Raw genomic sequence first — 16,558 nt, 5'->3', positions numbered from 1 at the left:
TCTCTGTAGATCCCTGTGATGGTGGGGAGGGGGAAGGGGAGGAGGGAGGGGAGGAGAGGGAGGGGTGAGGGGAGGGAGGGGTGAGGGGAGGGAGGGGTGAGGGGAGGGGGGAGTAGGGAAGAGGGTGGGATGGGGAGGGAGGGGGAGGATTGAGGGGGAGGGGAAGAGGGAGGGGAGGGGAGGGAGGGAGGGGGAAGGGGATGAGGGGGAAGGGGATGAGGGGGGAGGAGAGGGTGCTGCACCAAGCAGGAGAGGTTTGGGCCCAACGGGTCCACTTGGTCTAGTACAACAATATTACAATCCCCATCGAGAACGCCTTCCACCCCACCCGGTGTCCAGTGGTCCCGGAAACCCCCCAGGGTGCCCGTGGACAGCGCGTACTCCCTCTCTAACCCCACCCGGGCGCGGACGTAAACCTAGAAAAGGGGCAGGCAGCCGGCTCGGGCAGAGCCCTCTTCCCCCCTGGCGCGGTGACTCGTGGATGGCCAGCTTGGCCAGGCCCAGGAGCAACCTGACCAGGATATCCTCGGCCCTGCCCTCTCCCCTACGCACAGGGTGTCCAGAGATGAGGGCTGTTGGGGAGAAGTGCAGCCAGAAGGCAAGGAACAGCCCCTATAGATATTGGAACAGGGGCTGCAACCTCACACACTCCATGTACACGTGGTGTACAGACTCACACACTCCATGTACACGTGGTACACAGACTCACACACTCAATGTACACGTGGTACACAGACTCACACACTCCATGTACACGTGGTACACAGACTCACACACTCCATGTACATGTGGTACACAGACTCACACACTCCATGTACATGTGGGACACAGACTCACACACTCCATGCACATGTGGTACACAGACTCACACACTCCATGTACACGTGGAACACAGACTCTTCCAGCCCACAAACGTGGCAGGCGGCTGGCGAGTCTGTGAACCAACCGCGAGACAAACAGGTTGCAGGGGACTCCTCGATGCAGTGCCCTCCACCCCGGGCCCCCGATGTAGAGGGGCAGAATCCCTGCACATCTGTAGGTCCCTGTGTCGGTGAGGAGGTCAGTACCCGGGATGATGGACCGGCCAGTGTCCATCATTCTCTGTAGTTTCTCTCGTTCCTGGACATTTGAGTTGTGGTGAGGGTGGCGTTAGGGATAGGGATGAAGGTGGGGGTAGGTGTGTGGGTGGGGTTAGGGATAGGGATGAAGGTGGGGGTAGGTGTGTGGGTGGGGTGGGGGTGAAGGTGGGGGCAGGTGTGTGGGTGACGGTGGGGATAGGGATGAAGGTGGGGGTAGGTGTGTGGGTAGGGGTGAAGGTGGGGGTAGGTGTGTGGGTGACGGTGGGGATAGGGATGAAGGTGGGGGTAGGTGTGTGGGTGGGGTTAGGGATAGGGATGAAGGTGGGGGTAGGTGTGTGGGTGGGGTGGGGCTGAAGGTGTGTGGGTAGGTGTGTGGGTGACGGTGGGGACGCAACACAAGCTTCTATAACATATAACATATAACAACTACAGCATGGAAACAGGCCTGTCCGGCCCTACCAGTCCACGCCGACCATTCTCCCTGACCTAGTCTCATCTACCTGCACTCAGACCATAACCCTCCAATCCCCTCCTATCCATATACCTATCCAATTTACTCTTAAATAATAAAATCAAGCCAGCCTCCACCACTTCCACCGGAAGCCCATTCCATACAGCCACAACCCTCTGAGTAAAGAAGTTCCCCCTCATGTTACCCCTAAACCTTTGTCCCTCAATTCTGAAGCTATGTCCCCTTGTTGGAATCTTCCCCACTCTCAAAGGGAAAAGCCTACCCACGTCAACTCTGTCCGTCCCTCTCAAAATTTTAAAAACCTCTATCAAGTCCCCCCTCAACCTTCTACGCTCCAAAGAATAAAGACCCAACCTGTTCAACCTCTCTCTGTAGCCTAAGTGCTGAAACCCAGGCAACATTCTAGTAAATCTCCTCTGTACCCTCTCCATTTTGTCGACATCCTTCCTATAATTTGGCGACCAGAACTGCACACCATACTCCAGATTTGGCCTCACCAATGCCCTGTACAATTTCAACATTACATCCCAACTTCTATACTCGATGCTCTGATTTATAAAGGCAAGCATACCAAATCGCCTTCTTCACCACCCTATCCACATGAGATTCCACCTTCAGGGAACAATGCACAGTTATTCCCAGATCCCTCTGTTCCACTGCATTCCTCAATTCCCTACCATTTACCCTGTACGTCCTATTTTGATTTGTCCTACCAAAATGCAGCACCTCACACTTATCAGCATTAAACTCCATCTGCCATCTTTCAGCCCACCCTTCCAAAAGGCCCAAGTCTCTCTGTAGACTTTGAAAATCTACCTCACTATCAACTACTCCACCTATCTTAGTATCATCTGCATATTTACTAATCCAATTTGCCACACCATCATCCAGATCATTAATGTAAATGACAAACAACAGTGGACCCAACACAGATCCTTGGGGCACTCCACTAGACACTGGCCTCCAACCTGACATACAATTGTCAACCGTTACCCCCTGGTATCTCCCATTCAGCCATTGTTGAATCCATCTTGCAACCTCACTATTAATACCCAACGATTTAACCTTCTTAATCAACCTTCCATGTGGAACCTTGTCAAATGCCTTACTGAAGTCCATATAGACAACATCCACAGCCTTGCCCTTATCAATTTCCCTGGTAACCTCTTCAAAAAATTCAAGAAGATTGGTCAAACATGACCTTCCAGGCACAAATCCATGTTGACTGTTTCTAATCAGGCCTTGATTATCCAAATAATTATATATATTGTCCCTAAGTATCTTTTCCATTAATTTTCCCACCACAGACGTCAAACTAATAGGTCTATAATTGCTAGGTTTACTTTTACAACCTTTTTTAAACAAGGGCACAACATGCGCAATGCGCCAATCTTCCGGCACCATCCCCGTTTCTAATGACGTTTGAAATATTTCCGTCATAGCCCCTGCTATTTCTGCACTAACTTCCCTCAATGTCCTAGGGAATATCCTATCAGGACCTGGAGACTTATCCACTTTTATATTTTTCAAAAGTGTCCGTACCTCCTCTTCTTTAATCCTCCTAATTTCCATCACTACTCTACTTGTTTCGCTTACCTCACATAATTCAATATCCTTCTCCTCGGTAAATACCGAAGAAAAGAAATTGTTTAATATCTCCCCCATTTCTTCCGGCTCAGCACATAGCTGTCCACTCTGATTCTCTAATGGACCAACTTTGCTGTACCTTGGTACACATGACAATAAACTAACCAGCCTGTCAAAGGAAGGCGTGTCTCTCTCTCCCTCCCCCCCCCCCCCCCTCCCATCTCGAGCTACCTCTCCGCCCGTTCAGGATGACCAACCTCCCCCCCCCTCTCTCCTGTCCACTCTCACACTACCTCTCCCATCTCACTATACCTATCCCCCCTCTCTCCCCTCCACTCTCACATGACCTCTCTTCTCACTCTATCTCTCCCCCCCCTCCACTCTCACTCTACCTCTCTCCCCTCCCATGTCACTCTACCTCCCTCCCTCTCTCCCCTCCACTCTCACTCTACCTCTCCCTCCCTCTCTCCCCTCCACTCTCACTCTACCTCTCCCTCCCTCTCTCCCCTCCACTCTCACTCTACCTCTCCCTCCCGCTCTCCCCTCCACTCTCATACTACCTCTCCCCCCTCCCATCTCACTCTACCTCTCCCCCTCCCAGGATAACCAACGTCTCTCGGATAATGGGATGTGGGCAGTGGGGGGAATCTGCAGGTGGTGGTGCTCCGCACTGCCTTGGACATTAATGGCAAGGAGCAGAGTGCAGGGAATTGTATCACGGTGCGATGTAGCTGCGTGGTGGAACATCCTGGCTTAGGGGGCCGAATGGCCTCACTCCTGCTGGCCCTGCCCTGGATGCTGGTTGGGATAGTGCTGAGCCCAGAGTGTGGTGTGGAATGGGTGAGCAGTGTGGGCCGAATGGCCACAGTGAGAGAGAGGTTGGCGGGAGAGGGAGTGGAGGGGAGTGGAGGGCAGCGGACCGCGGTGTGTGGGGAAGGCTCACCGTCTGCCGTGGGAGGGGCGGTGATTTACAATATCCCTGGGCCTTGGGCTATTCTTTATCTAATATTCCTGCCCTGCCATGGCAACAGGGGTGGAGTGCAGGGATACGGATAAAGGAACGTGTTTACAGCGTAAACAGACAGAGGTGCGTGGGGGTGACGCAGGAGCGAGTTGCAGACACAGGGATCACTAGGAGGGAACTAGGATCACACCAGGAAATGGAGAGAGGAAGAATCCCACTGGGACAGAGGGAGAGAGGAGGGATCACTAGTAGAGAGCAGGGATCACACAGGGACCCAGGGAGATGGCTGCAGACACAGCGAGAGAGGAAGGATCACAGGGATTCAAGTTGCTGAACCAGGCCGTGATACAACATGTCTGCTCTCTACTCTGCACCTGTCGACGTTTAAGAGAGTCCTCTCCTACATACCAAATCACCATCATTTTCTCTGGACGTAGAGGGGTTGTTTAGCTTTCTTTATAACTGAAGATAAACACAAAAAGCTGGGGTAACTCAGCGGGACAGGCAGCCTCACTGGAGAAAAGGAATGGGTGACGTTTCTTCTTCAGACCCTTCTTCGAACGCGTTCTTTATAACTCCTTCAATGTGCTGGGTCCAGGAAAAATCTTCAGAAATATGCACGCCCGGGAATTTGAAGCTTTTGACTCTCTCAGAGGGTAGTGCCACCAAAGATCACCGTTGCTGAGGGTGGTGTGGTGTGGTGTGGTGCAGTGTTCCACAGCCTAATGGTTGCTGAGAAGCTATGTAGGAAAATAACTGCAGATGCTGGTACAAATCGAAGGTATCACAAAGTTCTGGAGTAACTCAGCGGGTCAGGCACCATCTCTGGAGAGAAGGAATGGGTGACGTTTCGGGTCCAGACCCTTCTTCAGATTGAGGTTGCTGAGAAGCTGCTCTTGAACCTGAAGGTCACATTTTCCAGACTCCTCAACCCTCTTCCTGACGGTAGCTGAGATATGAAAGCGCGGGGTCGTGTCTTTGATAATATTGGTTACGTTTTTGAGGCTGAGCCTCCTGTCGATGCCTTCAGTGATGGGGAGATCAGTACCACCGGGCAATGTCCACCATTCTCTCGTCTCCTTCATTCCTGCACATTCCAGTTGCTGAACCAGGCCATGACAAAACCAGTGTAGTCTCCACTGTACAACAGTAGAGGTTCGATAAGAGTATTCCTCGACATAAAGTATTCCGCAACATGCCCTAATTTGAGGAAGGACATCCTTGCTATTGAGGCCGTGCAGCATAGGTTCACGAGGTTAATCCCTGTGATGGAGGGACTGTCATATAAGGAAAGATTGAAAAGACTAGGCTTGTATTCACTGGAGTTTAGAAGGATGAGAGGGGATCTTATAGAGACGTATAAAATTATAAAAGGACTGGACAAGCTAGATGCAGGAAAAATGTGATGGTGTGGGTGGGCATAGGTGTGCGGAAAGAGAGTTAGATAGAGCTCATGGGGCTAGCGGCATCAAGGGATATGGGGAGAAGGCAGGCACGGGTCACTGATTGTGGATGATTAGCCATGATCACAATGAATGTCGGTGCTGGCTCAAAAGGTCAAATGACCTCCTGCTGCACATATTTTCTATTTTGCTATGTTTCTATGACATAGCAAATCATCTCAGTCTTGTAAGGATGTAAAGGCATTTGTCAGGTTGAAAAGTCCTAGATACATTAAGTGCTGTGAGAGTGTCTGCCTCAAAGTGCCGTCTTCCTCCTCCAATGATCTCGTAGGTTGGAAATTTAGCTGCATGTTGCCAACACAAAGCTCCACTTTTGTTGATCGCTTCACCGCAGTCATTTTGCAGACCCTGCTGAACGTCTCAGCTAAATTTCCATTTCCAGGTGCTGTGTTGCTGGCTCAGAATTCACCCAGGTTACAGGAGCCAAAAGACAGAACTCACCCCATGGGCAGATCTGTAACCAGGCTAGTTTAGTTTAGAGAAACAGCACAAAAACGGGACCTGTGTGCAGTTTTGGTCTCCAAATTTGAGGAAGGATATTCTTGATATTGAGGGCGTGCAGCGTAGGTTTACTAGGTTAATTCTTGGAATGGCGGGACTGTCATATGTTGAAAGACTGAAGCGACTCGGCTTGTATACACTGGAATTTAGAAGGATGAGAGGAGATCTTATCGAAACGTATAAGATTATTAGGGGGTTGGACACGTTAGAGGCAGGAAACATGTTCCCAATGTTGGGGGAGTCCAGAACAAGGGGCCAGAGTTTAAGAATAAGGGGTAGGCCATTTAGAACTGAGATGAGGAAAAACTTTTTCAGTCAGAGAGTTGTGAATCTGTGGAATTCTCTGCCTCAGAAGGCAGTGGAGGCCAATTCTCTGAGTGCATTCAAGAGAGAGCTGGATGGAGCTCTTAAGGATAGCAGAGTCAGGGGGTATGGGGAGAAGGCAGGAACGGGGTACTGATTGAGAATGATCAGCCATGATCACATTGAATGGCGGTGCTGGCTCGAAGGGCCGAAGGGCTGAATGGTCTCCTCCTGCACCTATTGTCTATTGTCTATTGTATGCCCATCCCTTCACCACAGCTCAGGGCCTCGAGTCCGGGCAACATCCTCGTCAATCTTCTCTGCTTAGATTTACCAGGATGTTGCCAGGACTAGAGGGTCTGAGCTATAGGGAGAGGTTGAGCTGGCTGGGATTCTATTCCATGGGAGTCCAGAACCAGGGGCCACAGTCTAAGAATAAAGGGGAGGCCATTCAAAAATGAGGTGAGAAGAAACTTTTTCACCCAGAAAGTTGTGAATTTGTGGAATTCTCTGCCACACAAAGGCAGTGGAGGCCAATTCACTGGATGAATTTAAAAGAGAGTTAGATAGAGCTCTAGGGGCTAGTGGAATCAAGGGATATGGGGAGAAGGCAGGCACGTGTTACTGATTGTGGATGATCAGCCATGATCACAATGAATGGCAGTGCTGGCTCAAACAGCCAAATGGCCTCCTGCACCTATTTTCTATGTTTCTGTTGGAACGCATGAGAATGAGAATTGATCTTATAGAGTTATATAAAATCATGAGAGGAATAGATCGGGTAGAGGCACAGAGTCTCTTGCCCAGAGTAGGTGAATCGAGGACATCCTCTGGGCAACTTGGGCAGGACCTACACAATGAATGGTATGGCTCTGGGGAGTGTTGTAGAGCAGAGGGATCTAGGAGTGCAGGTCGAGTCGCAAGTCGGGTCGCAAGTAGAACGGGTGGTCAAAAAGGCTTTTGGCACATTCACATCAGGTAGATGCACAGAGCCCACAGTAGGTGAATCAAGGACCAGAGGACATAGGTTGAAGGTGAAGGGGAAAATATTTAATAGGAATATGAGGGGTAATTTTTTCACACAACAGGTGGTGGATGTATGGAACAAGCTGCCAGAGGAGGCTGGGAGAACCTCAACGTTTGAGAAACAGTTATGTTTCTGTGTATATTCCCAATACTGTGTACACTCCCAATACTGTACAAACATACCTAATGAGGTATTGTGCCATGTACAATACTAATACTGTTGGCAGTCCGAACTCCATGTACAGCCCTAACCCCTCGTACAGCCCTAACCCCACGTACACCCCTAACCACATGTACAGCCCCTGTGCCATGTCCAGCCCTAACCCCATGTACAGCCCTAACCCCTCGTACAGCCCTAACCCCTCGTACAGCCCTAACCCCATGTACAGCCCTAACCCCTCGTACAGCCCTAACCCCTCGTACAGCCCTAACCGCATGTACAGCCCTAACCCCTCGTACAGCCCTAACCCCATGTACAGCCCGTGCCGTGTCCAGCCCTAACCCCATGTACAGCCCTAACCCCACGTACACCCCTAACCCCATGTACAGCCCTAACCCCATGTACAGCCCTAACCCCATGTACAGCCCCAGCGCCATGTACAGCCCTAACCCCATGTACAGCCCTAACTCCATGTACAGCCCTAATCCCATGTACAAGCCCAGCGCTGTGTACAGCCCTAACCCCATGTACAGCCCTAACCCCATGTACAGCCCTAACCCCATGTACAGTCCCAGCGCTGTGTACAGCCCTAACCCCATGTACTGCCCCAGCGCCATGTACAGCCCTATTAATCGTCCATGTGGTGTTGTCAGGGGAAGGTTGTCCAGTACGGTGCAAGTAGTGAGTGCTGTGTAGACTGTGTTCAGTGAGCTGAGGGCCTGCATGTTGGGACTGAGTGGAGGCTGCCTGTGTTAGTGGTGCCGTGTGCCTGAGCTTGTGTTCAGCCGGGGGTGATTGGAGGCACAGTGTGAAAGAGCGGCTGGCTGTTCGTCAGTCATTGGCCCCAGCTTGAGATCAGGGTGTGTCTGCCGCTGTGTTAACAGGAACAGAATGCAGAGGTGTCTGTGTAGAGTGGCGGAGCACATCCAGCCCGGCAAAGGGGCTTGCAATGCAACCATGGAACAGGTGGCTGTGGGCCAGGAGAGGAAGGATGCTACTTGTCCCCGCAGGCAGGAGTGCTTGGTGCCCGTCCCGTGTGGAACTGGTCATCGACGTGTGTGTGTGCGGAGCTGGGAAAGGGGGTGTAGGAAAAAGAACTGCAGATGCTGGTTCAAATCGAAGGTAGACACAAACTGCTGGAGTAACTCAGCGGGTCAGGCAGCATCTCTGGAGGGAAGGAATGGGTGACGTTTCGGGTCAAGACCCTTCTTCAGACTGAAGGGGGTGAAAGGGGTGACCCGTGGGTGTATCATTTGCCTCAGCACACAGGGAAAGTGAGGTGGAGGCAGCTGCCTGACCAGAGGAGGAACATTCGGGGAACGAGGGGAGAGAGTGGAGATGCCCAGAGACACCTTGTCCAGGGTGGCTCTCACCAGAGTCTGGGCTCGTACCCCTGGAGTCCCAACCCAGCAGAACCGACTCCTGATTCATCCCGGCAACCTCTCTCCCGCTCCCGGCACCCCCGATCTCAGGCCCCCACCCTGATCCTCGCACCCCTGATATCAGCCGCCCCCCCCCACACCCCTTCCCCCTACTCCCGGCACCTCCACTCCAGGCACCACCACTCTTGGCCCGTGGTGCAGCCCGCCCACGGCCCGCCCAAAGACTCCAGGTACCCCGATTATTGGGACAAGGAAACCTGGCACCAACCCCCCCCCCCCCCCATTGTTGCTCCTGCCCACGCCTGGCACCTAGATTCCAGCTCCCTCCCCCCTCCCCCAACACATGGCGCCTACTCCCTGATTCCCAGCACCCCCAACTGTGGGAAGACTCACCCCTGGGACCTCTCCCTCCCCCGGACTCTGGGACTGACACGGGGAACCTTCACCCTCTGGGGAGGACACCTAGCCACTCCCTGCACCCAACTCCTGGGACCCACCACTCTAGGGATCCCTTAAATCCGGAAATGACCAATCCCCTGGGACCATGAATCCTGTAAAACAACTCCCGGGACCCCCCATCTCAGAGGGCCCAGCTCTTGGGATCCCGACAATTGGGGTCATACAAACCTGAGTCTCAGTACAACTCCTCCTGCGGCCTGAATATTGGGGCCCTCTCTTCCAGCTCTTGCCCCCCATTGCCAGGGATATGACTCTCCTCAATCCTGACTCCGGGGGACCCTAACTCTGGGGGACCCCAACTCCGGTGGGACCCATAACTCCGGGGAGACCCTAACTCTGGGGGAACCTAACTCCGGGGGACTCATAACTCCGGGGCGACCCTAACTCCAGGGGGACCCTAACTCCGGGGGGACCCTAACTCCGGGAGACCCTATCTCTGGGGGACCCTAATTCCGGGGGGACCCGAACTCCGGGGGGACCCTAACTCAGGAGGACCCTAACTCCGGGGGACCCCGACTATGGGTAGACCCTAACTCCGGGAGACCCTGAACTTCGGGGGGACCCTAACTCCGGGAGACCCTTTCTCCGGGGGACCCTAATTCCGGGGGGACCCGAACTCCGGGAGACCCTATCTCCGGGGGACACTAATTCCGGGGGGACCCCGACTATGGGGGGACCCTAACTCCGGGGGACCCCCAACTCCGGGGGGAACCTAACTCCAGGGGACCCTGACTCCGGGGGGACCCATAACTCTGGGGGGACCCTAACTCCAGGGGATCCTAACCTCGGGGGACCATAACCCCGGGGAGACACTAACACCGGGGGACCCCCAACTCCGGGGGGATCCTAACTCCAGGGAGACCCCTAACTCTAGGGGGAACCTAACTCCGGGGGGGACCCTAACTCCGGGGGACCCTAACTCTGGGGGACCCTAACTCCGGGGGGGACCCTAACTCCGGGGAGACCCCTAACTCCGTGGGGGCCCTAACTCCGGGGGGGACCTTAACTCCGGGGGGAAAAGGCAGGCACGGGGTACTGATTGTGGATGATCAGCCATGATCACAATGAATGGCGGTGCTGGCTCGAAGGGCCGAATGGCCTCCTCTTGCATCTATTTTCTATGTTTCTATGACCCCAACTCCGGGGGGGGGGGCATCTCCGGGGGGACCCTAACTCCGGCGGGCCCCATCTCCGGGGGGACCCTAACTCCGGAGGGCCCCAACTCCGGGGGGACCCCTAACTCTGGGGGAACCTAATTCCGGGCGGACCTACATGGATGGAAGAGGATAGGAGGGGAGGGACATATAGGAGAAATATGGGACTCGGGATGGGGGTTGATTGTCGGGAGGAGGGGGATAGGAGCAGTGACTGGGAGTTTGGGGGATAGTAAGGAAAATATGTGCACCGTGGGGGGTGGGGGGGAGGAGGGGATCCCCCCTGGAATATAAGAATGTGTCCATCTTCCGAATATAAGATGCCGTTCCACCAGTTTTGCGTGTTGCCTCCCTCTGGCAATTAAGGAGTCCCAGGACAGAGATGGCAGCATCAGAATGGGAAAGGGAGGTTGAAATGGTTGGAAACCAGAAGATCCAGTTGTCCTTGGGAGAGCGAGCACAAGTGTTCAGCGAAACGGTCGCCTGGTCTGCAGTTGCTTTGGGATCCACAATGGTGCACATTAGCGACTGCAGAGCTCAGCAGGTTTCTGAAGATACTGTCGAACCAGCTGTCTTGGGCGTAGCCCCAGCGAGCAGCAGGTGTGAGGCTTACTCATCCGTGCTGTGCCGTGACCTGCTGGTATTCAACAGCCTGGGGAAGGGATGGGTTGTACAGGAGAAAGGAATGTAGCTGTCTTTCCTCTCGCACTCCCCTCCTTAAAGCCACAGTGCCTTCCACTCACGTTCCTCACCCCAGTCTGCCCCCTCCATTGCCAGTGAGTGAGGCTACACACAAAGTGGAGGAACAGCACCTCCTGTGGTAGCTACAGCCCAACAGTGTGAACATTGAATTTACCAATGTCAAGTAATACGCCAGAACCCACGCTCTTCCCCACTCCCACCGAATACATTCCCAGACCTCCCACCAGTGTGGGCGTGGGATAGAGCCTGCCCAAGCACAGATATGGCTCGGTGGGCTGGGGGCTCTGGGCAGGGTTGTGGGGCTGGGGACTGTGTGCTGGGGGGCTGGTGGACTGGAGGGCTGGGGGCTGTGGGGCTGGTGGACTGGGGGGCTGGGGGCTGTGGGGCTGGAGGGCTGGGGGGCTGGTGGACTGGGGGGCTGTGGGGCTGGAGGGCTGGTGGACTGGGGGGCTGTGGGGCTGGTGGACTGGGGGGCTGGAGGGCTGGGGGCTGTGGGGCTGTGGGACTGGGGGGCTGGGGCTGGTGGACTGGGGGGCTGTGGGGCTGGTGGACTGGGGGGCTGGAGGGCTGGGGGCTGTGGGGCTGGAGGGCTGGTGGACTGGGGGGCTGTGGGGCTGGTGGACTGGGGGGCTGGAGGGCGTGGGGCTGTGGGGCTGGAGGACTGGGGGGCTGGTGGACTGTGGGGCTGGTGGACTGGGGGGCTGGAGGGCTGTGGGGCTGGAGGACTGGGGGGCTGGAGGGCTGTGGGGCTGGAGGACTGGGGGGCTGGGGGCTGTGGGGCTGGAGGACTGGGGGGCTGGGGGCTGTGGGGCTGGAGGGCTGGTGGACTGGGGGGCTGTGGGGCTGGTGGACTGGAGGGCTGGTGGGCCGGGGGACCGGGGGGGCCGGGCTCTAACCTGGGTGGGGGGGACCGGAAGTTGACGCAGGCAGTACGGGCTGCCCGCTGTCGGGCGGCGGCACTTCCGGCGCGGGCGGTTGCCTGGAGACCGGTCACAGCGGCCCGGCCATGGTGCGGCATCAACCCCACCACCCCCCACACCCACCACCCCCCACCCCACCACCCCCCACCCCACGCCTCACCCCCCACCCTCACCCCCCACCCTCACCCCCCACCCCACCACCCTCACACCCCCCTCACCTCACACCCCCCACCCCCACCCCCCCCCACCCTCACCCCCCCCCACCCTCACCCCCCCACCCCACCCCCCCCCCCACCCTCACCCCCCCCCCCCCACCCTCACCCCCCCACCCCACCCCCCCCACCCTCACCCCCCCCCCACCCTCACCCCCCCCCACCCCACCACCCTCACCCCCCCTCACCCCCCCACCCCACCCCCCCCCACCCTCACCCCCCCCCACCCTCACCACCCCACCCCCCCCACCCTCACCCCCCACCCCCACCCTCACCCCCACCCTCACCCCCCCCCACCCTCACCCCCACCCCCACCCCTCACCCCCACCCCCCCACCCTCACCCCCCACCCCCCCCCTCACCGACCCCACACTCACCCCCCCCCACCCTCACCCCCCCCCCACCCCCACCCTCACCCCCCCCACCCTCACCCCCCCACCCCTACCCTCACCCCCCCCCACCCCTACCCTCACCCCCCCCACCCTCCCCACCCTCACCCCCCCCCTACCCTCACCCCCCCACCCTCACCCCCCCTACCCTCACCCCCCCACCCCCACCCTCACCCCCCCCACCCTCACCCCCCCCCCACCCCCACCCTCACCCCCCCCCACCCTCACCACCCCACCCCCCCCACCCCTACCCTCACACCCCCCACCCTCACCCCCCCACCCCTACCCGCACCCCCCCCACCCTCACCACCCCCACCACCCCCCCCCCCCACCCCTACCCCACCCCCCCCACCCTCACCCCCCCCACCCCTACCCTCACCCCCCCACCCTCACCCCCCCCACCCCTACCCGCACCCCCCCCACCCTCACCCCCCCCACCCCTACCCTCACCCCCCCCCACCCTCACCCCCCACCCTACCCTCACCCCCCCCACCCTCACCACCCCCACCCTCACCACCCCCCCACCCTCACCCCCCCCACCCTCACCACCCTCACCCCCCCACCCTCACCCCCCCACCCCCCACCCTCACCACCCCCCCACCCTCACCCCCCCCCACCCTCACCCCCCCCACCCTCACCACCCCCCACCCTCACCCCACCCTCACCCCCCCCACCCTCACCCCCCCCACCCCTACCCTCACCCCCACCCTCACCACCCCCACCCTCACCCCCCCACCCCTACCCTCACCCCCCCCACCCCTACCCTCACCCCCACCCCCCACCCTCACCACCCCCACCCTCACCCCCCACCCTCACCCCCCCCCACCCTCACCCCACCCTCACCCCCCACCCCCACCCTCACCACCCCCACCCTCACCCCCCCCCACCCTCACCCCCCCCCCACCCTCACCCCACCCTCACCCCCCCCACCCTCACCCCCCCACCCTCACCCCCCCCCTCACCACCCCCACCTTCACCCCCCCCACCCTCACCACCCCCACCCTCACCCCCCCCCCCACCCTCACCCCCCCCACCCTCATCACCCCCACCCTCACCCCCCCCACCCTCACCACCCACACCCTCACCCCCCCCACCCTCACCACCCCCCACCCTCACCACCCCCACCCTCACCCCCCCCCCACACTCACCCCCACCCCCACCCTCACCCTCCCCCACCCTCACCCCCCCACCCTCACCACCCCCACCCTCACCCCCCCCACCCTCACCCCCCCACCCCTACCCTCAACCCCCCCCACCCTCACCCCCACCCCTACCCTCACCCCCCCCACCCCCACCCCCCCTCACCCCCCACCCTCGCCCTCACCCCCCCCACCCTCACCCCCCACCCTCACCCCCCCACCCTCACCCCCACCCTCTCTCCCTTCACACCCACCTCTCTCCTCACCCCCACTTCCCTCCTCAGTATCCTCACCATCCTCACTCCCCTCACCCCACCTTCCTCCTCACCCACCTCCCTCATCCTTGCCACGCTGCCTCCCCCTTATGCTCCGCACCCTCCTCACTCCCCTCACCCTCCTCCGCACTCCCCTCCCTCAAGCCCAATGTGCTCCTCACTCTCACTCCTCATCCCCTCCTACTCACCCTCTTCTATACCTGCTCCTTCACCACGTTCTCCTCTCCTCTTCACTCGCTCTCCCCTCCACCCTCCCTCAACTCTTCACACCCCCTCCCCTTGCACCATGCTCCCAACCCATTGCCTTTTCCCATTCCTCTCCAGCCCCTCCATTGCTCCCCAGAGACTCCCTCAGCCACCCTGTTGACCCGGCTGAGCTGCGTCTCCCCCTGTGCACTCTCCCTCACCTTCACATTTGCGCTGCTGCTTCCCCGTGTGCTCTGGCCCTCTCTGGTGCTGGGGGTGGGTGCGGGTGGCAGTCTGGGGTTACAGGGATGCAGCGGGACTGCTGATTGTTCAGTAACCTCTCCTGGGCAATGTTGCTGTTGCAACAGCCAGCGGTCTGGGCATTATCCCTGTCCACAGAGATCACCACCTGCACTGGGACACTGCACAGCCCTTCTCACTAACCACACACATGCTCTCTCTTTCAGAGATGCTCTTTAAACCAGTTCCCTGATGCTTTTAACACCATGTCCAGCCGTAAATCCAAGCCAGGAGCTGGAAAGGCGACAAAAAAGTCCAGTCAGCCAGCGAGGAGAGGTATGCAAACTATCTGCTCCCTCAGATGCCAAGCGCACAAAGTTGGAGGAGGGAGGAGGGAGACATCAGAGGGGGTGACCCACAGGCCAAGCCCTGATTGTCCCATGGTGGGTTAACTTGTCACTGAGCCACTAGCCTCGCCCATCAGCCCTGCCTCCAAAATAGTTTGAAGTGTTGTCGCAACGTGTTATACAACTTCCACTCAGCAGAAACCCCGTTTATACAGCAAACTCTTTCAATAAATCCTCAGCATCTGTGGAGACAGAAACAGAGTTGCCGTTTCGGGTCAGGTCTGGTGATAGTGCCTGAGAGCGTGAGAGAAGATTCACCAGGATTATGCCTGGAATGAAGTGTCGGTTATACAGACAGCACAGCACAAGAACAGGCCATTCGGCCCACATTGTCTGTGCTGAACACAATGTCAAGACCATTGCTTGTCTACCTGCACATGACCCATATTCCTCCATTCCCTGCATATCCATGTGCCGATCTAAAACATAGAAAATAGGTGCAGGAGGAGGCCATTCGGCCCTTCGAGCCTGTACGCACTGCCATTCATTGTGATCATCGCTGATCGTCCACAATCAGTAACCTGTGCCTGTCTTCTCCCCATACCTCTTGATTCCACTATCCCCTAGAGCTCTATCTAACTCTCTCTTAAATCCATCCAGTGAATTGACTTCCACTGCCTTCTGTGGCAGAGAATTCCACAAAATCACAACTCTCTGGGTGAAAAAGTTTCTTCTCACCTCAATTTTAAATGGCCTCCCTTTTATTCATAGACTGTCGCCCCTGGTTCTGGACTTCACCAACATTTTTTCTGCATCTAGCTTGTCCAGTCCTTATATAATTTTATACGTCTCTATAAGATCCCCTCTCATCCTTCTAAACTCCAGTGAATACAAGCCCAATCTTTCCCCATATGACAGTCTCGCCATCCCGGGGATTAACCTTGTGAACCTACGCTGCACTGCCTCAATAGCAAGGCCATCCTTCCTCAAATTAGGAGACCAAAACTGCACATACTACTCCAGATGTGGTCTCAATGCTGTACATGAGTACATCATTGCAGTCATTCCCTCTTCTCCCCTCCACGTCGGGTTGAAGATACAATAGCTTGAAAGCATGTAGTAGCAGATTGAGGAACAGCTCATTCAACGCTGTTATCAGGCTATTGAACGGTCCAGCCATTAATCACGGCATAGTCCCAACCTTCCAACCTACTGTATTGCGGACGTTGGACCTTTTCTCTGTGACTGTAAAGGTATAATACTAAATTATGTACTCTGGTATTTTTCTCTTTGCCCCACCTTGTGTATGATCTGATGGTACTCATGTATGATATGACCTGACTGGATTACACACAAACAGATCTTTTTCACCGTTAATCAGTACGTGACAATAATAAACCAATATCAATCAGGTTATAAAATTATATAAGGACTCGACAAGCTAGATGCAGGGAAAATGTTCCCAATGTTGGGGGAGTCCAGAACCAGAAGAATAAAGGGGAGGCCATTTAAAACTGAGGTAAGAAGAAACTTTTTTACCCAGAGAGTTGTGAATTTGTGGAATTCTCTGCCACTGAAGGCAGTGGAGGCCAAATCACT

At 56.8% G+C, this 16,558-nt stretch overlaps 1 protein-coding gene across 1 annotated transcript in view; it reads left to right on the top strand.

The window, feature by feature from the left end:
• Window positions 1–12,174: 12,174 nt before the first annotated feature.
• The window catches only part of LOC144607480 (IQ motif and ankyrin repeat domain-containing protein 1-like), a gene marked incomplete at its 3' end in the record, with an annotated part of 41,377 nt that continues 36,993 nt past the window's right edge, over window positions 12,175–16,558 (top strand). The window contains exons 1-2 of the mRNA XM_078424352.1: window positions 12,175–12,261; window positions 14,840–14,948. Coding sequence (XP_078280478.1) covers window positions 12,259–12,261; window positions 14,840–14,948 — 112 coding nt within the window. The remainder of the gene's footprint in view (window positions 12,262–14,839; window positions 14,949–16,558) is intronic.

This window comes from Rhinoraja longicauda, chromosome 2 (genome assembly GCF_053455715.1).
Source record: "Rhinoraja longicauda isolate Sanriku21f chromosome 2, sRhiLon1.1, whole genome shotgun sequence".
NCBI lineage: Eukaryota > Metazoa > Chordata > Chondrichthyes > Rajiformes > Arhynchobatidae > Rhinoraja > Rhinoraja longicauda.
This window is presented reverse-complemented; position numbering and strand designations above follow the sequence as displayed.